The following is a 20,690-nucleotide window of genomic DNA, read 5'->3' on the forward strand; positions in this document are numbered from 1 at the left end:
TAGCCACAAACTGACCCTATACACGTGGGTTTGACAGTACGCTTTAAAAAGAGAATAATAAAAAAACAAGATTTTTTAAAGAACACAGGAAACGTAATAGGCATTTTACCAAGACCATTATTATAAATTATAATCATATTTCCTTTTTAACTCTCTTGAAGATATCCTCTTGAGCGATTTCGACTATGGCAGGCAAACTCGAGCGAGACTAGCCAACTGCCGAAGAAATATTATGGTGCACAAGGATGCGCAAATACAACGTGCATTCTATTATCATTTTTTTATTAGAATAGGAAGGCGGACGAGCACATGGGCCACCTGATGGTAAGTAGTCACCAACGCCCATAGACATTGCCATTGTAAGAAATGTTAACCATCGCTTACTTCACCAATGCACCACCAACCTTGGGAACTATGATATGATATCCCTTGTGCCTGTAATTACACTGGCTCACTCCCCCTTCAAACCGAAACACAACAATACCAAGTACTGCTGTTTTGCGGTAGAATATCTGATGAGTGGGTGGTACCTACCCAGACGAACACGCACAAAGCTCTACCACCAGTTAATCTCTCATAATCCAATTGGACAGACACAACATGATAGGATTGGATATTTTTGTTATAGTTTAGACGGCCAAATGAGTCGCCAGTTGGTAGTGTTCACCACCGCCCATAGACATTGGCAGTAAATAATATAGACGGGCCGGTTGGCGTGGTTAGTAGATACTTGCATTTCACGCCGAAGATTGTGGGTTCGATTCCCACCCTGGACAGATAACTGTGTTCACGAACATGTCTATTTGTCCTTAGTCTGGGTGTAATATATAAGTATGATTTGCAAAAGAAATGTAGTATATCAGTTGTCTGGTTTCCATAGTACGAGCTCTGCTTAGTTTGGGATCAGATGGCCGTGTGTGAAAAATGTGCCAGGATATTATTATTATCACCCTTACAACATGTTTACATGTCGTGTTGTTGGTCAACTTTGACATTGAAGCCTTAAAATATCTATGATATTTATTATGCATTCGCGCCAAAATAAAGTTGACAATGCTCTAATCGGAACTTTGGAAGTAAATAAGTATTGAAGTGAAAGTAATAAAATTAAGTAATACAGTACCAATTCAAAAGTACGATCAATTGATTAGAACAGGCTATAGGTCTATAGGAGAATTTTACTATTCGTAACCAAAACTACTACTTCCTTGAATGTTAATAATAATCTTAGTTCCCAAAGTATAACTTAACACTGTCAACTTGACAGTGTTATCTTATAAAATATACTTACCGAGCCAAGTTATGACACACCGAGCGATGCCGACGGACCCAATCGACGGTCTGGCATTGCAGATTGCAGTACGGCGCCAGCCCGCACCGCGCGCAGTACGAGTCGGCCGGCAGCCCGCACGCGAGGCACGAGCGCGACGACACACGCTGCAGCGCGGGAAGCGTTAACTGCGACGCAGCGGCTCGTGTATAGCTCGTGTATCGTGTAATCCAGAGTATATTTTAAAAAATCGTAATCCGAGACGACAGGAGTTGCCAGTTGAGGAAGACAGTTTGCTAAGTTTTGTAGTGGAGGTCTCCTACCATTGCCGTTGAATTGTGTGAGCCTATATATAGGCATACGTGTAAAGAGAAGTGCGCAAAATAAATAAATCGAAGCAATTTTTGTGTATCATGTTTGTGTGGTGTTGCGGGAGTGCATTGAGTGTCTGAGTGCTATAGACACTGCTGAGCGACAAGATCTAGTTGCGTCGTAGCGACTAATGTTCGACATGTTTATGTGTCGTGTTTGGGAGTGCAGTGTGAGTGTCTGAGTGCTATAGACACTGCTGAGCGACAAGATCTAGTTGCGTCGTAGCGACTAATGTTCGACACATTTTTGGGTCGTGTTCCGGGAGTGCAGTGTGAATGTCTGAGTGCTGTATACGCTGCTGAGCGACAAGATCTAGTTGCGTCGTAGCGACTAATGTTCGACACGTTTTTGTGTCGTGTTCCGGGAGTGCAGTGTGAATGTCTGAGTGCTGTATACGCTGCTGAGCGACAAAATCTAGTTGCGTCGTAGCGACTAATGTTCGACATGTTTTTGTGTCGTGTTCCGGGAGTGCAGTGTGAATGTCTGAGTGCTGTATACGCTGCTGAGCGACAAGATCTAGTTGCGTCGTAGCGACTAATGTTCGACACGTTTATGTGTCGTGTTTGGGAGTGCAGTGTGAGTGTCTGAGTGCTATAGACACTGCTGAGCGACAAGATCTAGTTGCGTCGTAGCGACTAATGTTCGACATGTTTATGTGTCGTGTTTGGGAGTGCAGTGTGAGTGTCTGAGTGCTGTATACGCTGCTGAGCGACAAGATCTAGTTGCGTCGTAGCGACTAATGTTCGACATGTTTATGTGTCGTGTTTGGGAGTGCAGTGTGAGTGTCTGAGTGCTGTATACGCTGCTGAGCGACAAGATCTAGTTGCGTCGTAGCGACTAATGTTCGACATGTTTATGTGTCGTGTTTGGGAGTGCAGTGTGAGTGTCTGAGTGCTATAGACACTGCTGAGCGACAAGATCTAGTTGCGTCGTAGCGACTAATGTTCGACACGTTTTTGTGTCGTGTTCCGGGAGTGCAGTGTGAATGTCTGAGTGCTGTATACGCTGCTGAGCGACAAAATCTAGTTGCGTCGTAGCGACTAATGTTCGGCACGTTTTTGTGTCGTGTTCCGGGAGTGCAGTGTGAATGTCTGAGTGCTGTATACGCTGCTGAGCGACAAGATCTAGTTGCGTCGTAGCGACTAATGTTCGACACGTTTATGTGTCGTGTTTGGGAGTGCAGTGTGAGTGTCTGAGTGCTATAGACACTGCTGAGCGACAAGATCTAGTTGCGTCGTAGCGACTAATGTTCGGCACGTTTTTGTGTCGTGTTCCGGGAGTGCAGTGTGAATGTCTGAGTGCTGTATACGCTGCTGAGCGACAAGATCTAGTTGCGTCGTAGCGACTAATGTTCGACACGTTTATGTGTCGTGTTTGGGAGTGCAGTGTGAGTGTCTGAGTGCTATAGACACTGCTGAGCGACAAGATCTAGTTGCGTCGTAGCGACTAATGTTCGACACGTTTATGTGTCGTGTTTGGGAGTGCAGTGTGAGTGTCTGAGTGCTATAGACACTGCTGAGCGACAAGATCTAGTTGCGTCGTAGCGACTAATGTTCGACACGTTTATGTGTCGTGTTTGGGAGTGCAGTGTGAGTGTCTGAGTGCTATAGACACTGCTGAGCGACAAGATCTAGTTGCGTCGTAGCGACTAATGTTCGACATGTTTATGTGTCGTGTTTGGGAGTGCAGTGTGAGTGTCTGAGTGCTATAGACACTGCTGAGCGACAAGATCTAGTTGCGTCGTAGCGACTAATGTTCGACATGTTTATGTGTCGTGTTTGGGAGTGCAGTGTGAGTGTCTGAGTGCTGTATACGCTGCTGAGCGACAAGATCTAGTTGCGTCGTAGCGACTAATGTTCGACATGTTTATGTGTCGTGTTTGGGAGTGCAGTGTGAGTGTCTGAGTGCTATAGACACTGCTGAGCGACAAGATCTAGTTGCGTCGTAGCGACTAATGTTCGACACGTTTTTGTGTCGTGTTCCGGGAGTGCAGTGCGAATGTCTGAGTGCTGTATACGCTGCTGAGCGACAAGATCTAGTTGCGTCGTAGCGACTAATGTTCGACACGTTTATGTGTCGTGTTTGGGAGTGCAGTGTGAGTGTCTGAGTGCTATAGACACTGCTGAGCGACAAGATCTAGTTGCGTCGTAGCGACTAATGTTCGACACGTTTATGTGTCGTGTTTGGGAGTGCAGTGTGAGTGTCTGAGTGCTGTATACGCTGCTGAGCGACAAGATCTAGTTGCGTCGTAGCGACTAATGTTCGACATGTTTATGTGTCGTGTTTGGGAGTGCAGTGTGAGTGTCTGAGTGCTGTATACGCTGCTGAGCGACAAGATCTAGTTGCGTCGTAGCGACTAATGTTCGACATGTTTATGTGTCGTGTTTGGGAGTGCAGTGTGAGTGTCTGAGTGCTGTATACGCTGCTGAGCGACAAGATCTAGTTGCGTCGTAGCGACTAATGTTCGACATGTTTATGTGTCGTGTTTGGGAGTGCAGTGTGAGTGTCTGAGTGCTATAGACACTGCTGAGCGACAAGATCTAGTTGCGTCGTAGCGACTAATGTTCGACACGTTTATGTGTCGTGTTTGGGAGTGCAGTGTGAGTGTCTGAGTGCTATAGACACTGCTGAGCGACAAGATCTAGTTGCGTCGTAGCGACTAATGTTCGACGCGTTTATGTGTCGTGTTTGGGAGTGCAGTGTGAGTGTCTGAGTGCTATAGACACTGCTGAGCGACAAGATCTAGTTGCGTCGTAGCGACTAATGTTCGACACGTTTATGTGTCGTGTTTGGGAGTGCAGTGTGAGTGTCTGAGTGCTATAGACACTGCTGAGCGACAAGATCTAGTTGTGTCGTAGCGACTAATGTTCGACACGTTTATGTGTCGTGTTTGGGAGTGCAGTGTGAGTGTCTGAGTGCTATAGACACTGCTGAGCGACAAGATCTAGTTGTGTCGTAGCGACTAATGTTCGACATGTTTATGTGTTGTGTTTATGTGAGATTTTCTTCCAGATGATAAATTAAAATTCTTCGATATAAAATAAAAATAAAAAGCAATAAAGAAAATACGAATTTGAAAAAAAAAACATTTATTAAAACTCGAATTGTAACATACGAAATTATAAATTAAAAATTAACATAATACGAACGAACGTTATCAACTAAATAATCAAATCAAGACAAACATAATAAAAAATACTTAACCTAAAACTTATGTAAATTAAATAAATAAAAAAAAAGCGAGATATATCGTCGTATCCTTCTAAATTAATTCGTCAACGTTTGTCTGTTAAAAGTATAAATAATAAATTTCATTCATAGCATAGTTTTGTCACAGATAATGAATAATCCACGACTTTGGATAGAATTGTAGAAAAAAAAAAGTGTAACTTTTACTCTCAAACGCACATTATTTATTAGTACTTGTAATACTAAAAACTAATGACGTATTATATTATAAATAATTATCTATGACGTAAATCAAAATGTTATCCAGAATTCTAAAGTTGATTAAAAATTTATATTAAATAATACATTTGGAATGTTAATAATTATCTATTTTATAGTACTAGTAGTTCTCACTTCTACATTGAGAAAAGAAGTGATGCTAAATATTTGATAGATTAAAATGAGCGAAAGAGAAGATAGATAAAAAGATAAGAAAGAAATAAACTTGTCTAACATTAATATTTCCAAATCGAGCAACCTGATATGATGAAACGCATTTGTCAAATAAATAATGAAAATTATACGACTAAAGGAATTTGGTACGTTTAGAAAATGGTGTTATCATATTTTAGACACGTAGAGACGTCTGCCTCACACGAAATCACGCAAGATACTAAAATAAAAACGTCCTTTGCATCAAAACAGGCTATAAAACATTTTAGATTGAAATAATCAAATATATAATCTGCAGTTAGGAAGCCATTCTGACCTTAAAACTGTTCATGTTAATGCTACGGTTGGTTTCATTTAAACAATATGGCTCTACGAGTTGAATTTGCCAATTAATAAATATTAACAAACAACGTAAAATGCGAGAGAAAATAACAATACATTAAATACAAAATTAAAGTTGAAAAAGAAGTTCTAGATCTGTTCGAAAAAACTAGTAAAACGAAGTCTGGAAATCTTCCACGAGCACACTACAATTACAACAATTGAAATTACTTGCTCACTCGATGCTACAATCACTGCGCAACTTAATAACAAACGTCATATAGAAGACGAAACGGTTATAAATCGATTCATCCCTTTCTGTCATCAGCAATTTTGCATTTGAAAGATAAATACAGAGCACGATGATGACGAGATGATGTAAAAATACAACCGATATACAACGTGTATTATTAACACTAAACTAATCCAAGTAAACGTAACGTCAAAGGTTATATATAATATAAATAACAGGCAATCGCTTACGAGTGCGCAACAAAACGAATATTTTCATCGGATTCTTGTAGTTACTAACAAAAATATATAACAAATCGAACTATTGCGAACGATACATTTTATTCCGTCCGTATTTACGATATCGCGATATATACTTAGAACAGAAACTTAAGTCTCTCGCCGCCTATATTTGGATCAAAACTGTCCCCCTTTATAATGGACGCAGACTGTTTGTCTATCAAAATATGAAATTTACCGCGATTGTGCTGCGATATCTTTTCGACTTTCCACATTTCAGTATTCAAACCCGGATTCTTATCTTCCAATAGATCGAGTATAACTTCAAGACCGTCCTTGGACTCGGGTAGGATATTCGTGGGAACCTTCAACACCATCTTGCATTTCCCCTGCGACTTGCGTAGACTTTTCACCGAATCCCTATCCGAAATCTTATTGCTATCCGCGTAGAAGAACACCTCACTCTCTTTAAAAGCGAGATTTCTTATCGATCTCGGTGTATTCTTTTCGTTTTCCTTATCGAAGAACGTCGAATTGAACTTCTCTTGGACGATGTTAACGTTTTCATTTTTGATATTCGGATTCGTTTTTTCAGTAAGAACATTATTAGGAGACGAATTTCCCGTCGATATACGATTCGATTTATCGTTGTTCACTTTTAACGAATCCTTTTGACTCGTTTTAGTGTTAAGCATCGATTTTAAATGTCCCAATTTAAACTCGACTGTATCATCTCCGATGGTACCGTTGAATTCATTATCTGTTATAACTTGAGCAGAAAGTTTATCGATCTGCAGAACGACGTCCAATTTCGTCCGTGTTCGTACCGTATTGATTCTTCTCCAAAACTTGGTTCGTAATCTTGGATTTTGTTTTTGCAATATCGATATTACTTCGTCCGCGTCTTTATCCGTCTTCACCACCATACTTATTATACCGACTGCACCGCGAAATTCCGTGACTTTGAGGCTCATTTCCATTCGAGAATTAATATTACCAACGTTCTCTTCGACCCAAAGCCTCGAACGCATATTTTGACATATAATAAATATAACACCATCAAACAGATACACGTCATGGAACGTCGGTAGAGATTCGAAGCAGCTATCGAAGTCGCTCAAAACGATATTTTCCATTGTTTTCTTTATGGAATAGAATTCCATTTCATCGATACGAGACTCGGGATAGTTATCCGGTCCGACGTATAACTTCAAATCGTCTGCAACCAAGTCTGTATAGTGATTCGTCCTGATGCGTGTCAACGGTACATTCATTATATTAGTCTCTATAGGGCAATATATAACGTGTTGCAAGTCTTGTTTCAATTTATTTACGTCATCATTTTCTTGTTCAGCTTCTTTGATATCCATATCACATTTCGCACTATCACGTTTCTGTCTATCAATTATTCTTAAGCCGATAGTTTCACCTTCGTAAATAGCTTCAAAGTTAGGCCTCTTAATAACCTCCAACGATGCGGGATCGACGCCGAATTGCCTCTTCTGCTTGCCAGCGACATCCGAATAGTATTTCCAGCGATCCGGATTCAATTTCGGATATTTCGCTTTAAGCGAATACAATATATCGTGCGATTCAACGTTGGACAATTCTTCTGGTAGCTTCATTACGATCCTTGTGTACCTGACTAAGTTATTAACATCCCTGAAATTTAATTTCAAACCAGTCGAGGCAATGAACTTCGGCAACAACTCCATCAAGTAATCTCGACTTTCTAAACTATCACATATATATATAACAGCGCCATTAGATAGATATACGTCATGGAATTTGGGAATTATCATGTTACAAAAGCGCTGTAACTTCATATCTTTATGCAGGTAATCCTTGAATAAATGCTTAAGTCGTCTGATATGCGTCCCTTCCAGCTTATTCTGTGGGTAACCTTCTAAAACTAAAGAAATTTTCAATTCATTTTCAACATGCAAATAATTCGTACGTCTGTTATACGCGATACCTCTGCTACTGTCGATGTTTAAATTGCTATTTTTCATCGTAACATTATCTATACTCTCAGCGAACGAATCCGTTTGCTCCGAAACTGCGATCGTTGATGTGCTCGCATCAATGAATTCGACTTCTTTAGATTCATTACTAATTGTCTTATTACATTTTGAATTATCATTATCTGATATCCAAATATCATCTCGATTGCTAGCGCTTTGGTCATTAGACGAATATTTAGTGACGGTCACATTTAAGTCTTTATCAAAATCTTTATTGCGATCATCAGATACTCCTTTGATTTCAAATGTCTGTTCATTATTATTGTTAATTTCATCTGCATAATTATTTCCTTCTTGCTCATTGCCGTCTTTTATTTCAATACCATTCCTCGGTGTTGAATCATTGGACTTTAGTTCTTGTAATAGTTTAACCCTAGACGCAACACTGGATATGTCTTCATCTATTTCAGACAAATAGCTGTCGTAATATATTTCTGTATTACCCATCAATTCAAATACCATTTGGTTGTAATCTATGACGTTTTTAAAACTCGGACCGCGTATAAATTCACCGGATACCCGATCTATAACAAAGGACGTACATTCAACGTCATCGATAATTTTCTGCGAATATATTTTCCACAGATGCGTCCTCAACGATGGATTGAAATATTGCAAAAGTTTGAACGCGTCTTCAGCGGTGGCCGGCCAGCAGGACTTCGGCGTTTTGATCACTCCCAGACACAGCCTCTTCACTTTCGCCTTCAACAATACAAGATTGCTGCCCATCCGTTCTTGCAGACCTGGAATTATCCTCACAACCCAATCTCTACAATCGATATTCTTGCAGATACAGACAATCGCTCCTCTATTCAGATAATAGTCGAGAAAAGTCGGCGTCTTCTTTAGAAGACCCGCTTTTAATTGCATGTCCATAACATCGTTAAGCGACCTCTGGAACCTTTCCATTTGTTTAAGTTGCATTTTATACTTAGGATAACCAGACAACGCAATAACGATTTTCATATTATCATCAACTATATCCATATAATCAAAATCTCTCAACTGTATCAGCCTATCTGTTTCATCAAAATTTTCATCACCATCACAAACGACATCACACGTCAAATCGCTCCGTTTCACCAGTTTAACGTTTTTATTATCCGATCGTTCACTGTTCTTTGTAAAATCCGATTTCGTCGCTGATGTTTTTGTATCAGTTTTCAATTTATCCGATTTCTTGGTCATGTCCGATCTCGTGGCCGAGTTGAGTGACCGGACGTATCTATCAAAGTCCAAGTTAGTCTTATCTTTCGTACCCTCGTCCTTCGAGCACAGAACGCATGTAGAGGGCGTAGAACTGTCAGACGTTCCTGGTCCATTCCAAGGATTTTGTTCACGGGAGCAGCTCATCGCCCTCTGTTGACAAATCGTCTACTATTGTCAGAGCTCAAAGTTGCTTTGTATAACAAAACCTATGTAACAATGTACCATGATTCTAATCATTTTATATACTATTTTACTCGTGAATATCAATATCATTTCAATCGTGTTTAAAATAAATATTAATATTAATAATAATTAAACCACGTGCCTAACATCTGGAAGAAAATATGAACTGTCTGCCACGGAACATTTTTAGACGTTATAATTTTTTGTGACGCGAATTGAGAACTTTATTATCGTGGTTTTTTTTGTGTTTGTGATTCGGACGCACAAGCCTGAGCTCGTCAATATCAACACGACACAATACTGTCACTCAACTAGATGTGATATAATAAATGAATACGTCACATTTGTTTGTTCGATGGTAAGTGGTCACCATTGCGCATAGACATTGCAGCTGTAAGAAACATTAACAATTCCTTACATCTTCAATACGCCACCAACCTTGGGAACTAAGATGTTATGTCCCTTGTGCCCGTAATTACACTTGCTCACTCACACTACACTTCGAACTGGGACACAACAATACGAAGTATTGCTGTTCGGTAGAATATCTGATGTTTGGGTGGTACAAGGCTTGGACAAACTCCCCACTACCAAGTTTATAATAAATTTATTTTACTTACCGAATCGCCGGCGGCTGAACTGAAAGCAACGTCCTGATGTTCCGTCCTGTGATAAAAAAAAATTTATGTAAGGAATATTATTGGAAAAAAGCTGTTTTTCAAATTCATTGGAAAGCATTGTGAAAATGGATTCGAGGCTAGAGGTTACATTTGCACATGAGCAATAAACAATGGGCATAAACTAAAGGAGGGGATCCTCAAGGCAACGATGAAATTTAAGATGTAACCAACCTGCCTTCGTACATTTAAACCCTTGAAACGTATGAGTATGTTTTATCTCCATTTTCGTAAGACGTACGCACCTTACGAAAGGTGGTGTCTTAGTGGTTGAAACAATGGACATTTTAACAGAAATTTGTGGATTCACATCCGTCCTCAAAAGTAAAGGATAAATATTCTAGCAATAAGACATACAGGTTTGCAGCTATAACAAACTAACCCAATTTTACCAAAAAAGTTCAAAAGATTATTGTCAGTAATGTAAGCAATATTTCTTAACGCAAATATAACCATTGAATATATATACGCATATACGACTGCCTCGTTGGTCTAGTGGTTTGATGTAAGGTCGCAGACCCGGAGGTCCTGGGTTCAATTCCCAGGTCGGGCCAATAAAAATTTTTTGGGTTTTTCTGTCAGAAAATTCTCAGTAGCAGCCCGGAGTCTGGAAGTTGGAAGTGTGTACACTCCCGTGCCTCGGAAAGCACGTAAAGCCGTCGGTCCTGCGCCTGAACTCTTACCGGTCGTGTCGGATAGCCGTCCCATCGGATTATGAGAGTTAGGGAATAGAGAGTGCACCTGTGTTCGCGCACACACTCGTGCACTATAATATCTCCTGCGTAGTAGGCTAATCTCTCTTGAGATTGGCCGCCGTGGCCGAAGTCGGTCTGGAGGGCATTATTATTATTATATATACGCAAATAACCCACTTGTCGTTGGTGTTGCGAACGACAATTCTTCCATCGGGCAGCATGCACCTGTTGATCGCTTTCTGGGATGTCTGCAACAATAAGATGACGAAAATTCGTTCAATTTCCAAAGAGCATCGTGTTCGTATTAAAGCTAGTTCTGTTTTAACCGACTGCGCACATAAACACACAAGTCATTCCAAGTTGAAGGCATACATTTGATAGTCAAATATAGCGCACAATTTAACCTAAATCGTAAGACATACCGACTCAATTTTAAACTTTATGGAATTGAAAAATAATAATGTTTGATTGTAAAAAAGTTTTATTTAAAAGAGCTAAAAATAAGAAAATACTGAGCAAACTATTATCAATAGTTTCGCCCGTGTGATGAAGGGAGTGACAGGAGATAAGTGGTAGTAGAGTCTAAACGCGACGACGGACAGTACATTCGGGAAGAATGTTCTGCACTAGCCGCCTTCGCCTTGCCGGCCCGCAAGATGCCTCTTCAGGCCTCGTTTGAAGGAATCTGGGTTGTAAGAGGAGGGGAACACGTGAGCTGGTAAGGAATTCCATTTTTTGGAAGAAGGAGTTACCAAATTTCTTCGTGCGCGATGGAATTGATGTCACAGTTAGGCGGTGACATCGAGAGCCAGCTCGCGTAGACTTATGAAGGAAGGGGGCAACAGGAAATAGAGAGAATAATTCCTCAGAGCAATGACGGGAGTTATTTTCGTGTTTATACAATATCTATTTTTAAATGTCGCACTTAAAACTGTCAGTGGTAAGTGGTCACCATCAGCCATTGGCACTGCAAGGTATTTCTCACATATATACATTAATAAAGCCATTAATAATAAAAAAAAGGCTAGATGGCCCAGTGGTAAGAGCGCGTGAATCTTAACCGATGATCGTGGGTGGGAAACCCGGGCAAGCACCACTGAATTTTCATGTGTGTAATTTGTGATTATAATTCATCTCGTGCTTAACGATGAAGGGAAACATCGTGAGGAAACCTGCATGTGTCTAATTTCACTGATATTCAGCCACATGTGTATTCCACCAACCCGCGTTGAGGAATAAGCTGCAAAACCATCTCCTCAAAAAGGGAGAGGAGGCCTTAGCCTCAGTGGGACATTCACAGGCTGTTACTGGTACTGGATACATTAATAATATAAGGGATGGTAATAACATGATATTTCTTAATTTCTTAGTGCAATTGACCACTCAACATCTGGTGGTCCATTTGCAAGTCAGCCAATTTATAAAAATAAAAAAAAATATATACATTTTTCCCCATACGGTTGAGTAGCAGCATCCGCTGTTTGCATTGTATCTGCGCCTCTTGGAGCTTGAGATGTTTAAGTTTCAATTCCTCTATCTCCAGCACTAGGTTCGTATCGAGACCTTCGCCCAAGAGACCCTGTAAAAAAAAACAACAAAGTATTTTAACAGTAGCGATTACACCCCCCCCCCCTCCCCCACTCCCAACAATAACTTAAAGAAAATTGATACCTTTACATATTCGCAATTTTCGTAGAAATCTATAGTATATAAGGAATACTTGTATATAAGGATAGTATATAAGGAATAATATACATATAAGGAATACACATGACGAGCTTAAAATATATTATGCGAGTTATAAATGTATGTGCTCCCTCAGTTACAAGAAATCATAAAAATATAAATTGGAAATTTATATAAATTAAAAATAAGAACTTTACAAATTTAAAATTATATGATGTTGATGACTTTAATATAATTAAAAAATTGTAATCAACGCCAGAACACTATGCATGCGGTGTTTGATTTAAAATGAGTGTACATAGAATGTTTCCAGTTTTAGTACATGGATTTATTATATAGGATATATATATATAGTTTATGTAACATCCGCTAGCAAGCTTTTAATATATAAATAAATAAAATATAATAAAAATTATTAAATAACTCACTATATCATCGTCAACGACCACATCGTCTTCGATATTATTTTCTCCGTTTGACACATCATCAAGTTTCCTGAAACAAATGGTGAAAATAAATTAAATAAAAATGCCCATACGTAATTTCGAATTAATCGCCTCTCTTAACTTTTATAATAATGATAATGTCCTCCAGACCGATTTCGGCCTCGGCGGCCAATCTCAAGAGAGATTAGCCAATTGCGCGTGAGATATTATAGTGCACGAATGTGTACGCAAACCACAGGTGAACTCTCTATTCCCTAACTCTCATAATCCGATGGGACGGCAATCCGACACGACCGGAAAGAGTTCAGGCGCAGGACCAACGGCTTTAAATGCTTTCCGAGGCACGGGAGTGTACACACTTCCAACTTCCAGACTCCGGGCTGCTACTGAGAATTTTCTGACAGAAAAACCCAATAACTTTTTATTGGCCCGACCTGAGAATTGAACCCACGCCCTCCGGGTCCGCGGCCGGCCACTATATCTAGCCACTAAACCAACGACGCAGTCAACTTTTATATTATAGGCTATTTAAACATAATGTATAAATGGCCACAGGTCATATACTAATAAGATGTAAACTAAAAACTACCTTTTAAATGAAATCATCTTTTATTTCAAGACACCGTTCCACATGTCTTTAATTATAGTTATATTGTTTAAAAATTCAACGACGGAAAAGCTGTCAAGATGAATCTTGCTGATTTTTATAAATAACTAAATTTGCTAGTTACAACCATCAAACAATATTATTATAATTTTTACTGTAAAAACATGTAACTGAACAGGGGAGCCGGTGTTAGATATCCAATGTCCTGGTCAGTACCCCTGTGCACAATTGTATGCAAAATTTCATTATGATTGATCACGTTGAATAGTTAAGACATAAAAGCATAACAAAAAGCATGCTCACTTTCAAATTTAAAATATTAAAACAAAAAAAAACAATCGACTGAATAATACATTCTACATTATTATACTATCAGTCACAGCTTTATGTGGAATTTGTTATGTTACGAATCATAAGCGCTTATTAGTGCTACTTGAATAAAATATATTAATTACATAGAAAGGAAATAATATGGATTTATTTTATTGTTTTATTTTATATTCCTAAACAAAATGACAATCAAAAAATTCAAATGATTACATTTCTCTTGATGTAGACATGACATGCGCTTTTAATTAAGTGCAAAAAAGCATCTCATCTGTGACAGCAACAAAGACCTAAGCTTTTTTTTAAGATAAAGTAATAAGATATTACTTTATCTTAAAAAAATCAACTTACTGTCCTGAATGGTTTGGTGATTTCACCAAATTTATTTAAATTCAAGCCATTTGTTCATCATGAGAAGAGAATTACAACCAACAGCTGCTCACACGATTTACTAGTAATAACTAACTCAATTATATAAATATTTTATACATTACTTCATTGAAAATGTTACAAAATATATAATATCACTATGATGATAAGAAAAGAAACTTACTATTAAATCAAGCAATAAGGCAAACTGTATTAATTAAAATGACAGATAATTTTATATGAAATTTATCATTTATTCCTGTATTGTGATAATATTACACAAAAATATATTATCCTTTCATTTTAATTTTTTTTTTTTTATATAAAGTAGGTTGGCGGATCTCAAATGGCCATCTAATTGTAAATGGTCGCTACCACCCATAGACATTGGCACTGTAAGAAATATTAACCTAAGACACTAAGATGTTATGTCCTTTGAATATCTAGTTACAATGCTCAATCACCCAACAATATTAATTATTGCTGTTTGGCGGTAGAATATGTGATGAGTGGGTGGTACATACGCAGACGGTCTAACACAAAGTCCTACCACCTAGTAAAACTAGATACTACCTTCTCTTATACTATTCTTAAATTCACTTAATATCATTAATCCATAATGGTTTTTTTGCGAACGAATACAAAATTCATAAAGAATAATTGTTACTACATTACTTACATTTCACTTATAATATGAAAATACATGAAGATACTACTAAAATAGAAATATTAACATTCAATAACAAAAAAACTAATTTTACCCGCCATATTTGCAGTTATGAATTTCCTAGTTTAAAAAATGCAATAAATACGTATGAAATACTAATTTTAAACGTATAGTTTGTATATATTTTAAGTTTTTAGAAAACTAAGACAATAAATTTCATATAACCAGTAATGTGCTTATTAAAATATACTTACGCCGACGTTTGCATGTCTTTCATAGAAGCAAAGTATTTGTTGAGTAGCATAACGAAGACAAAACTATTTTAAATTTACTTCAAACGCAAATTCGTGTTTTCAGATTTATTTGGTTTTAATTTAACACATTGATAATAAAAACACCTATATACTTTTCAAAAACGTACAACATGAACAACTTTCAACCTTTCAAATTTTAAAGTAAGCAGAACTTGATAAATTACAGCGCTTTAAATGCTCTAAGCGACACTTATCGACTGACGTTTATCAAGAAAAAAAGGGATAGAAAAGCGCTATAAGCGCTTTATGACTGTGAAAATTTGTGTTATGATTGGTTAAGTATTGGATTACTATAGTATGAAGGAGTTCGTTATACGTAATTATTATTAGCTACGTAAAATTATTATCGAAATTTTATGTCATATATTTTTTTTAAATTACTATTAGGTAACAATGTTTTAATTAATAATTCTAACTTTTAATGATTAAAAAATTACTTTACAATAATAATGAATGAACATTCGAACGAACTAAGCAGACATCATATTTTATGATATTGGATTTAATATTGTATAGAAATTTTAGAGACATAATGCTTAATTTGCAATTTCAGAACCAGAAAGTGTATATATAATACAAATGTTAAAATTATTGTGAGATTTGGACTTTTTTTTTGGTTGGTAAAACACGTTTACGCGTTTCCCTCATATGAAGTAGAAGGGTATGTGGGGCTCACCGGCGCTAAGGGCGCCGGAATACCCACTAAAAAAACCAGCGGTATCCTCTCCGTCTTGCCGGGGGGCGCCACGGGAACGCTTGCGCATGCTAAGCCATCCCGTGAGATTTGGACTTACTAATAACAATTTTTATCTCTTTTATCTATCTATGTGTAGTCTGACAAATTCTGGATTTTTATTAGTTAAGCGCTAACTATTTTGTGGGGTATTTTTTTACCCCAACGAAATGAAACATAATAAAAAACAACATTAGTTGCGGCAGTTCTTTTGGTACTTCTTTTTTTGTGTTTGGATGGATTTTTTTGATCAATAATTTATGTTAAGTGCTTTGACAGCTGGAAAAAGCCTCCTCCGCACTTGATGAGTTTTGGAGCTTATTCTACCACGCTGCTTCAGTGCTGCTTGGCGTAACACACACGTGTCAAAAATTCACTCGATACATACAATGTATGTAATATATAAGGAAACGAATTTTGTCTTAATTTTATAATAACAACAATTTCACTACGTGAAAGTTCCAAAGTGGCGCCAGTGTGGTCATTCAGAAAAATATATCTCAGGCATTTTGACTTGCAAAAAGTATATCATTTAAATATGTATGTATGTATTACTCTATTAGTTAAGTGAATGAATGTTTTCATTGAATATTATTTAGAAGTATTCCTATATAATATTGCAAAATAAATAATGCCAATGAATGGCTTAGTCACCTTATTTTACCTCAAACACAACTAACTTTTTATAGAATGAATTAATAAACATATACATGTCGCAGAATCAAAAATAAGAAGCCATAATTTAGTACAACGCCTTCTATAAGCGGTTCTAGGAAACTTCCGAGCTTAATGCATGCACTAGGAGACTTCCGAGCTTAATGCATGCATGCGAACATATTACTTAAGCATTTTAGGGCGTTTTATTTCAAACCGAAGTCTCGAAATAAGACACAATTATTAGTTAAAATGAAAACCATTGCATTAAGTTTTTTTTTTTCACAAATTGGCAACACTGATTTTTATTTATTTTTAATAGTAAGACTCCCTTAGTCCTAGTATAGAATCTTTTTCCCTTATCGAGTAACCAGTTTTGGTGTTTGTTTCGCTACTCAAGTAGCGAAACAAACTTGACAGTTGGTGCGTGCATTGTTTTTTGTTCAATTTTCGCTTACTTTTATGTTAGAAAACGATTCAAATCCAGTGAAAAGGCCGAGAAACAATCCTTATATCATATCGAAGATTATACAATGGTGCATTGTCGTATTATTTCATGGTAAGGGATAGCAAGAAGAAAATTGCCGGCGTGTGTTTTTACGCGTAAGTACGACTATTTTGTCCCTAAATATAGTTTCTCAGAGATGTTTATTTATGCCAAAGCATGACGGAACCTTGTATTGCATTAAAATCCAGAAGATAATAGGAAATTCCAGTTTTTATCATTCATGACCTATAATTATTTATCATGTAAGTGCTGCCAGCGTCAGCTAAAAAAAGTCCTGATTTTCGATAAAAAAACATCGACTCGTCGACAATGTAAACAAATAAATATGGAGTCCAATAATAACCTTAAGTGCTTCGTTATATGTAAATATGTTATTTTAATTTATTCGTACTTCTTTTTATAATTTCCTAACGACAACATTATTTAACATTCTTCATGAATTTATAATATTATTACATTCCGTGTCAAGAGGTTAACATAGAAATATATGTGGCAACCATTAATTAGTAATAATTTAATTGAGTGTTTTAGATTTCAATTTCTGAGGAGAATGCTAATCCAGTACCATATAAAGATGCTGAAATACTATTGATAACGGAAACAAAAGCTAACAATACAAGTTTTTGGGTGTAGTTGAAAAACAAAAAAATAGTTGAATTAAAAAAAAGTATAATAATTATTAAAAAGGAAAATTTAATAAATTTATTTTGTTTTAATTTAATCCTGAAAATTATTTATCTCTCAAAACAGGGAATACAGTTACTATGGCAACATTATACGCACACATTAACAAACTATCTCCGTCTCAATTGCGGTTTCGCGGCCCCTTGGTCTATTTGTTTCTCGTGTCTACGATCTTTATGAAGCGGGCAGCTAGCGCGCGCTAGCGGGTGAACTTAGTACTTACATATTCTAGGACATTTTCTCAATACACGATTCTCCAAATTTATTTTATACCTTGATAGTATAACGAAAACAACTTAAGTTTTTTGTTATAAAACACGGCAACACTGTTTTTTTATATGGCAAGATTTTCGAATACATTGTACAAGAACGAAAAAAAATCAAAAACCAGTACAATAGGCGTTGATTCGTTGCAAAGTCCACTTGATATTAATCAATGTATTCGTTCTCCATTTTGGCCAACTACACAAAATAAAAACGATCAACTGTTCAACAAAATGGCGCGTCGATATCCAAGTATCAGTCTGACGCTTGCGCAACGGTCTCGGCTAACCCCACATAATGGGCGGCTGATCCGCGCATGCGTTGGCACTTTAGTACTTGCAAATATCAGGAAATTTTCTAAAAGCATAGCATAGCATTCCAAAAGCATATATCTCCAAAGTGAACTGCATTAAAATTTTTCTTTTTACGAGATGGCAACACTGTATTTAATTTATGGCAAGACCAGCCTATTCCTAATAAAACGCGCAAAAAGAAACAAAAACTAGTAAATACTGGGCGTTGGTTCGTGGCAAACACAAAACCTGCTTCAAATTTATTCAATCCTTATCAAAATATTCGACCCCCATTTTGGCCAACTACACAAAACAACCGCGATCAACTGTACAGCAAATGGCGGCGTGTTTTTATAATCACTACACGATTGACACCTGCGCGACGGACTCGACTGATGCACGCATGCGTGGGAAAATTGTACTTTTAGGATATTTTTCTTAATAAATGAGTCCCCATGATTACCAATTCTAAACTGTAAAATTTTCCTCGACCTACAAACTGATTTATGCTTATTCATTTACTAGATGGCAGCACTGATGTTTTTTTTAAATGGCAAGACTAGCTTAGACTAGTCTACATATCATACAAGTCGCAAATCATCTTTAAACTATTTAACTAGTCTCTATTGAATCCTCTTCCATTTTGGCCAACTACGCAAAAAAACTACAACAAAACGGCGACACGTCAATATGCAGCGCGCAAAACACTGACAATACTGATGACAATACTGGTGGTAGAGCTTGGTGCAAGCTCGTCTGGGTAGGTACCACCCACTCATCAGATATTCTACCGCAAAACAGCAGTACTTGGTATTGTTGTGTTCCGGTTTGAAGGGCGAATGAGCCAGTGTAATTACAGGCACAACGGACGTTACATCTTAGTTCCCAAGGTTGGTGGCGCATTGGTGATGTAAGCGATGGTTAACATTTCTTACAATGCCAATATCTATGGGCGTTAGTGGCCATTTACCATCAGGCGGCCTATATGCTCGTCCGCCTTCCTATTCTATAAAAAAAAAGACAAAATGGCGGCATGTCGATATGAAGTTAGCGTGCGTGCGTGCGATAGTACTTTGGACAATTTAGAACAATTTAGAACATTACTAGTTAAAACTGATAATAAACAAAAGAAGAAAAACTACTTCATAAAGCTTTTTTTATACAAGACGGCAGCACGTTTTTTTGTTAATTGCAAGACCTACAAAACCGTTAATCTAAAGAAATTTTATCAATGACAGAACACCGCTTCGTTATAAAAACAGAGCCCGCTTAAAAAGACAAATTATTTATTTTATCATTATCAAAAAATTCGTCCTCCATTTTGCCCAACTATACAAAATAACCGCGAAAAATTGTACAACAAGATGGCGGCGCGTCAATAAGTGCGCAACAGGCTTGCCTGACGCAATTACTTAATAAACGACTTAGACTCATAAGAGAATCTCTTAAAACAAGATTCCCGAAAATAACGTGATTATTGTAGCTCTGAACTGTATTCAAAATATCCCACAATGAAATTACTGCTGTAATGATTTCATTTTACAAGATGGCAACACTGATTTAATTTTTAATTAAAGGTCAAGTCTGGTGTAATTCGAATCAAGCCATTAGTCAGTTACAAATCAGCATTCAAATCATTAGCCATTACCGTCATATTGAAATTTAAAGTTAATATAAATAACAAAACAGACTAACTCACCCTTAAGCCCGAGCAACATAAAGTAGCGTTGGAACTTTAAAACACTCAATAACCGAGAATGAATATGTAACAATAAATAAATAATGACTAAAATAATAAAACATTGACAGCTCAGCAGCTCAATGTAGTCTAATAAAAATTTCAGTATAACATCGCTTTTAATACTAGCTCTGAGGTAGGGCGGAGCCTTCCCTGGGCGACCGAGCCACGCGCTTGCGCATCGAATATAAAACCAAACAACCGATAAAAAGACTCAATAAAAACACGCACTGAAGCTCGCAATGACGAACTAACAATATTAAGTCTTATTACTTACTTAATATTAGCTCTGAGGTGGGGTGCAGTTAGGGTGCACTTAGGGTGGAGAGTTAGGTCTGCCCGGGCGACAAAGCCTAACGCGCTTGCGCAAAGCAACACAAAAAAAACCAGTAAAAGGAAATAAAAATAAAAACGCTTTTTTATTAATCATTTCGAAATTCAAATCGCAAAATTAAAAAAAAAAAAACAAAACGAGCAAAATTTGAATACTATAAGAAACAAAACAAAACAAAACACAAAAACCGTTAAAAAAACAATCTAGCTCGTCCCGCTTCACT

At 37.3% G+C, this 20,690-nt stretch overlaps 1 protein-coding gene across 4 annotated transcripts in view; it reads right to left on the bottom strand.

Moving 5' to 3' along the window:
- The window catches only part of LOC126779881 (uncharacterized), a 47,730-nt gene that overhangs the window by 13,679 nt on the left and 13,361 nt on the right, over positions 1–20,690 (bottom strand). For 2 of the 4 annotated variants that reach the window (XM_050504012.1, XM_050504014.1), the window contains 5 exons: positions 12,958–13,024; positions 12,288–12,422; positions 11,021–11,091; positions 10,092–10,137; positions 5,220–9,438 (listed from right to left, as the gene is read on the bottom strand). In XM_050504012.1, the coding sequence (XP_050359969.1) occupies positions 6,193–9,438; positions 10,092–10,137; positions 11,021–11,091; positions 12,288–12,422; positions 12,958–13,024 (3,565 nt within the window). In that variant the 3' untranslated portion in view covers positions 5,220–6,192. Of the gene's footprint in view, positions 1–1,291; positions 1,459–5,219; positions 9,439–10,091; positions 10,138–11,020; positions 11,092–12,287; positions 12,423–12,957; positions 13,025–15,199; positions 15,355–20,690 lie in introns of those variants that run through there. The other 2 variants (XM_050504013.1, XM_050504016.1) reach the window with 2 other exon arrangements.

The sequence above is a fragment of the Nymphalis io genome, chromosome 30 (assembly GCF_905147045.1).
Source record: "Nymphalis io chromosome 30, ilAglIoxx1.1, whole genome shotgun sequence".
In the NCBI taxonomy this organism is placed as follows: Eukaryota; Metazoa; Arthropoda; class Insecta; order Lepidoptera; family Nymphalidae; genus Nymphalis; species Nymphalis io.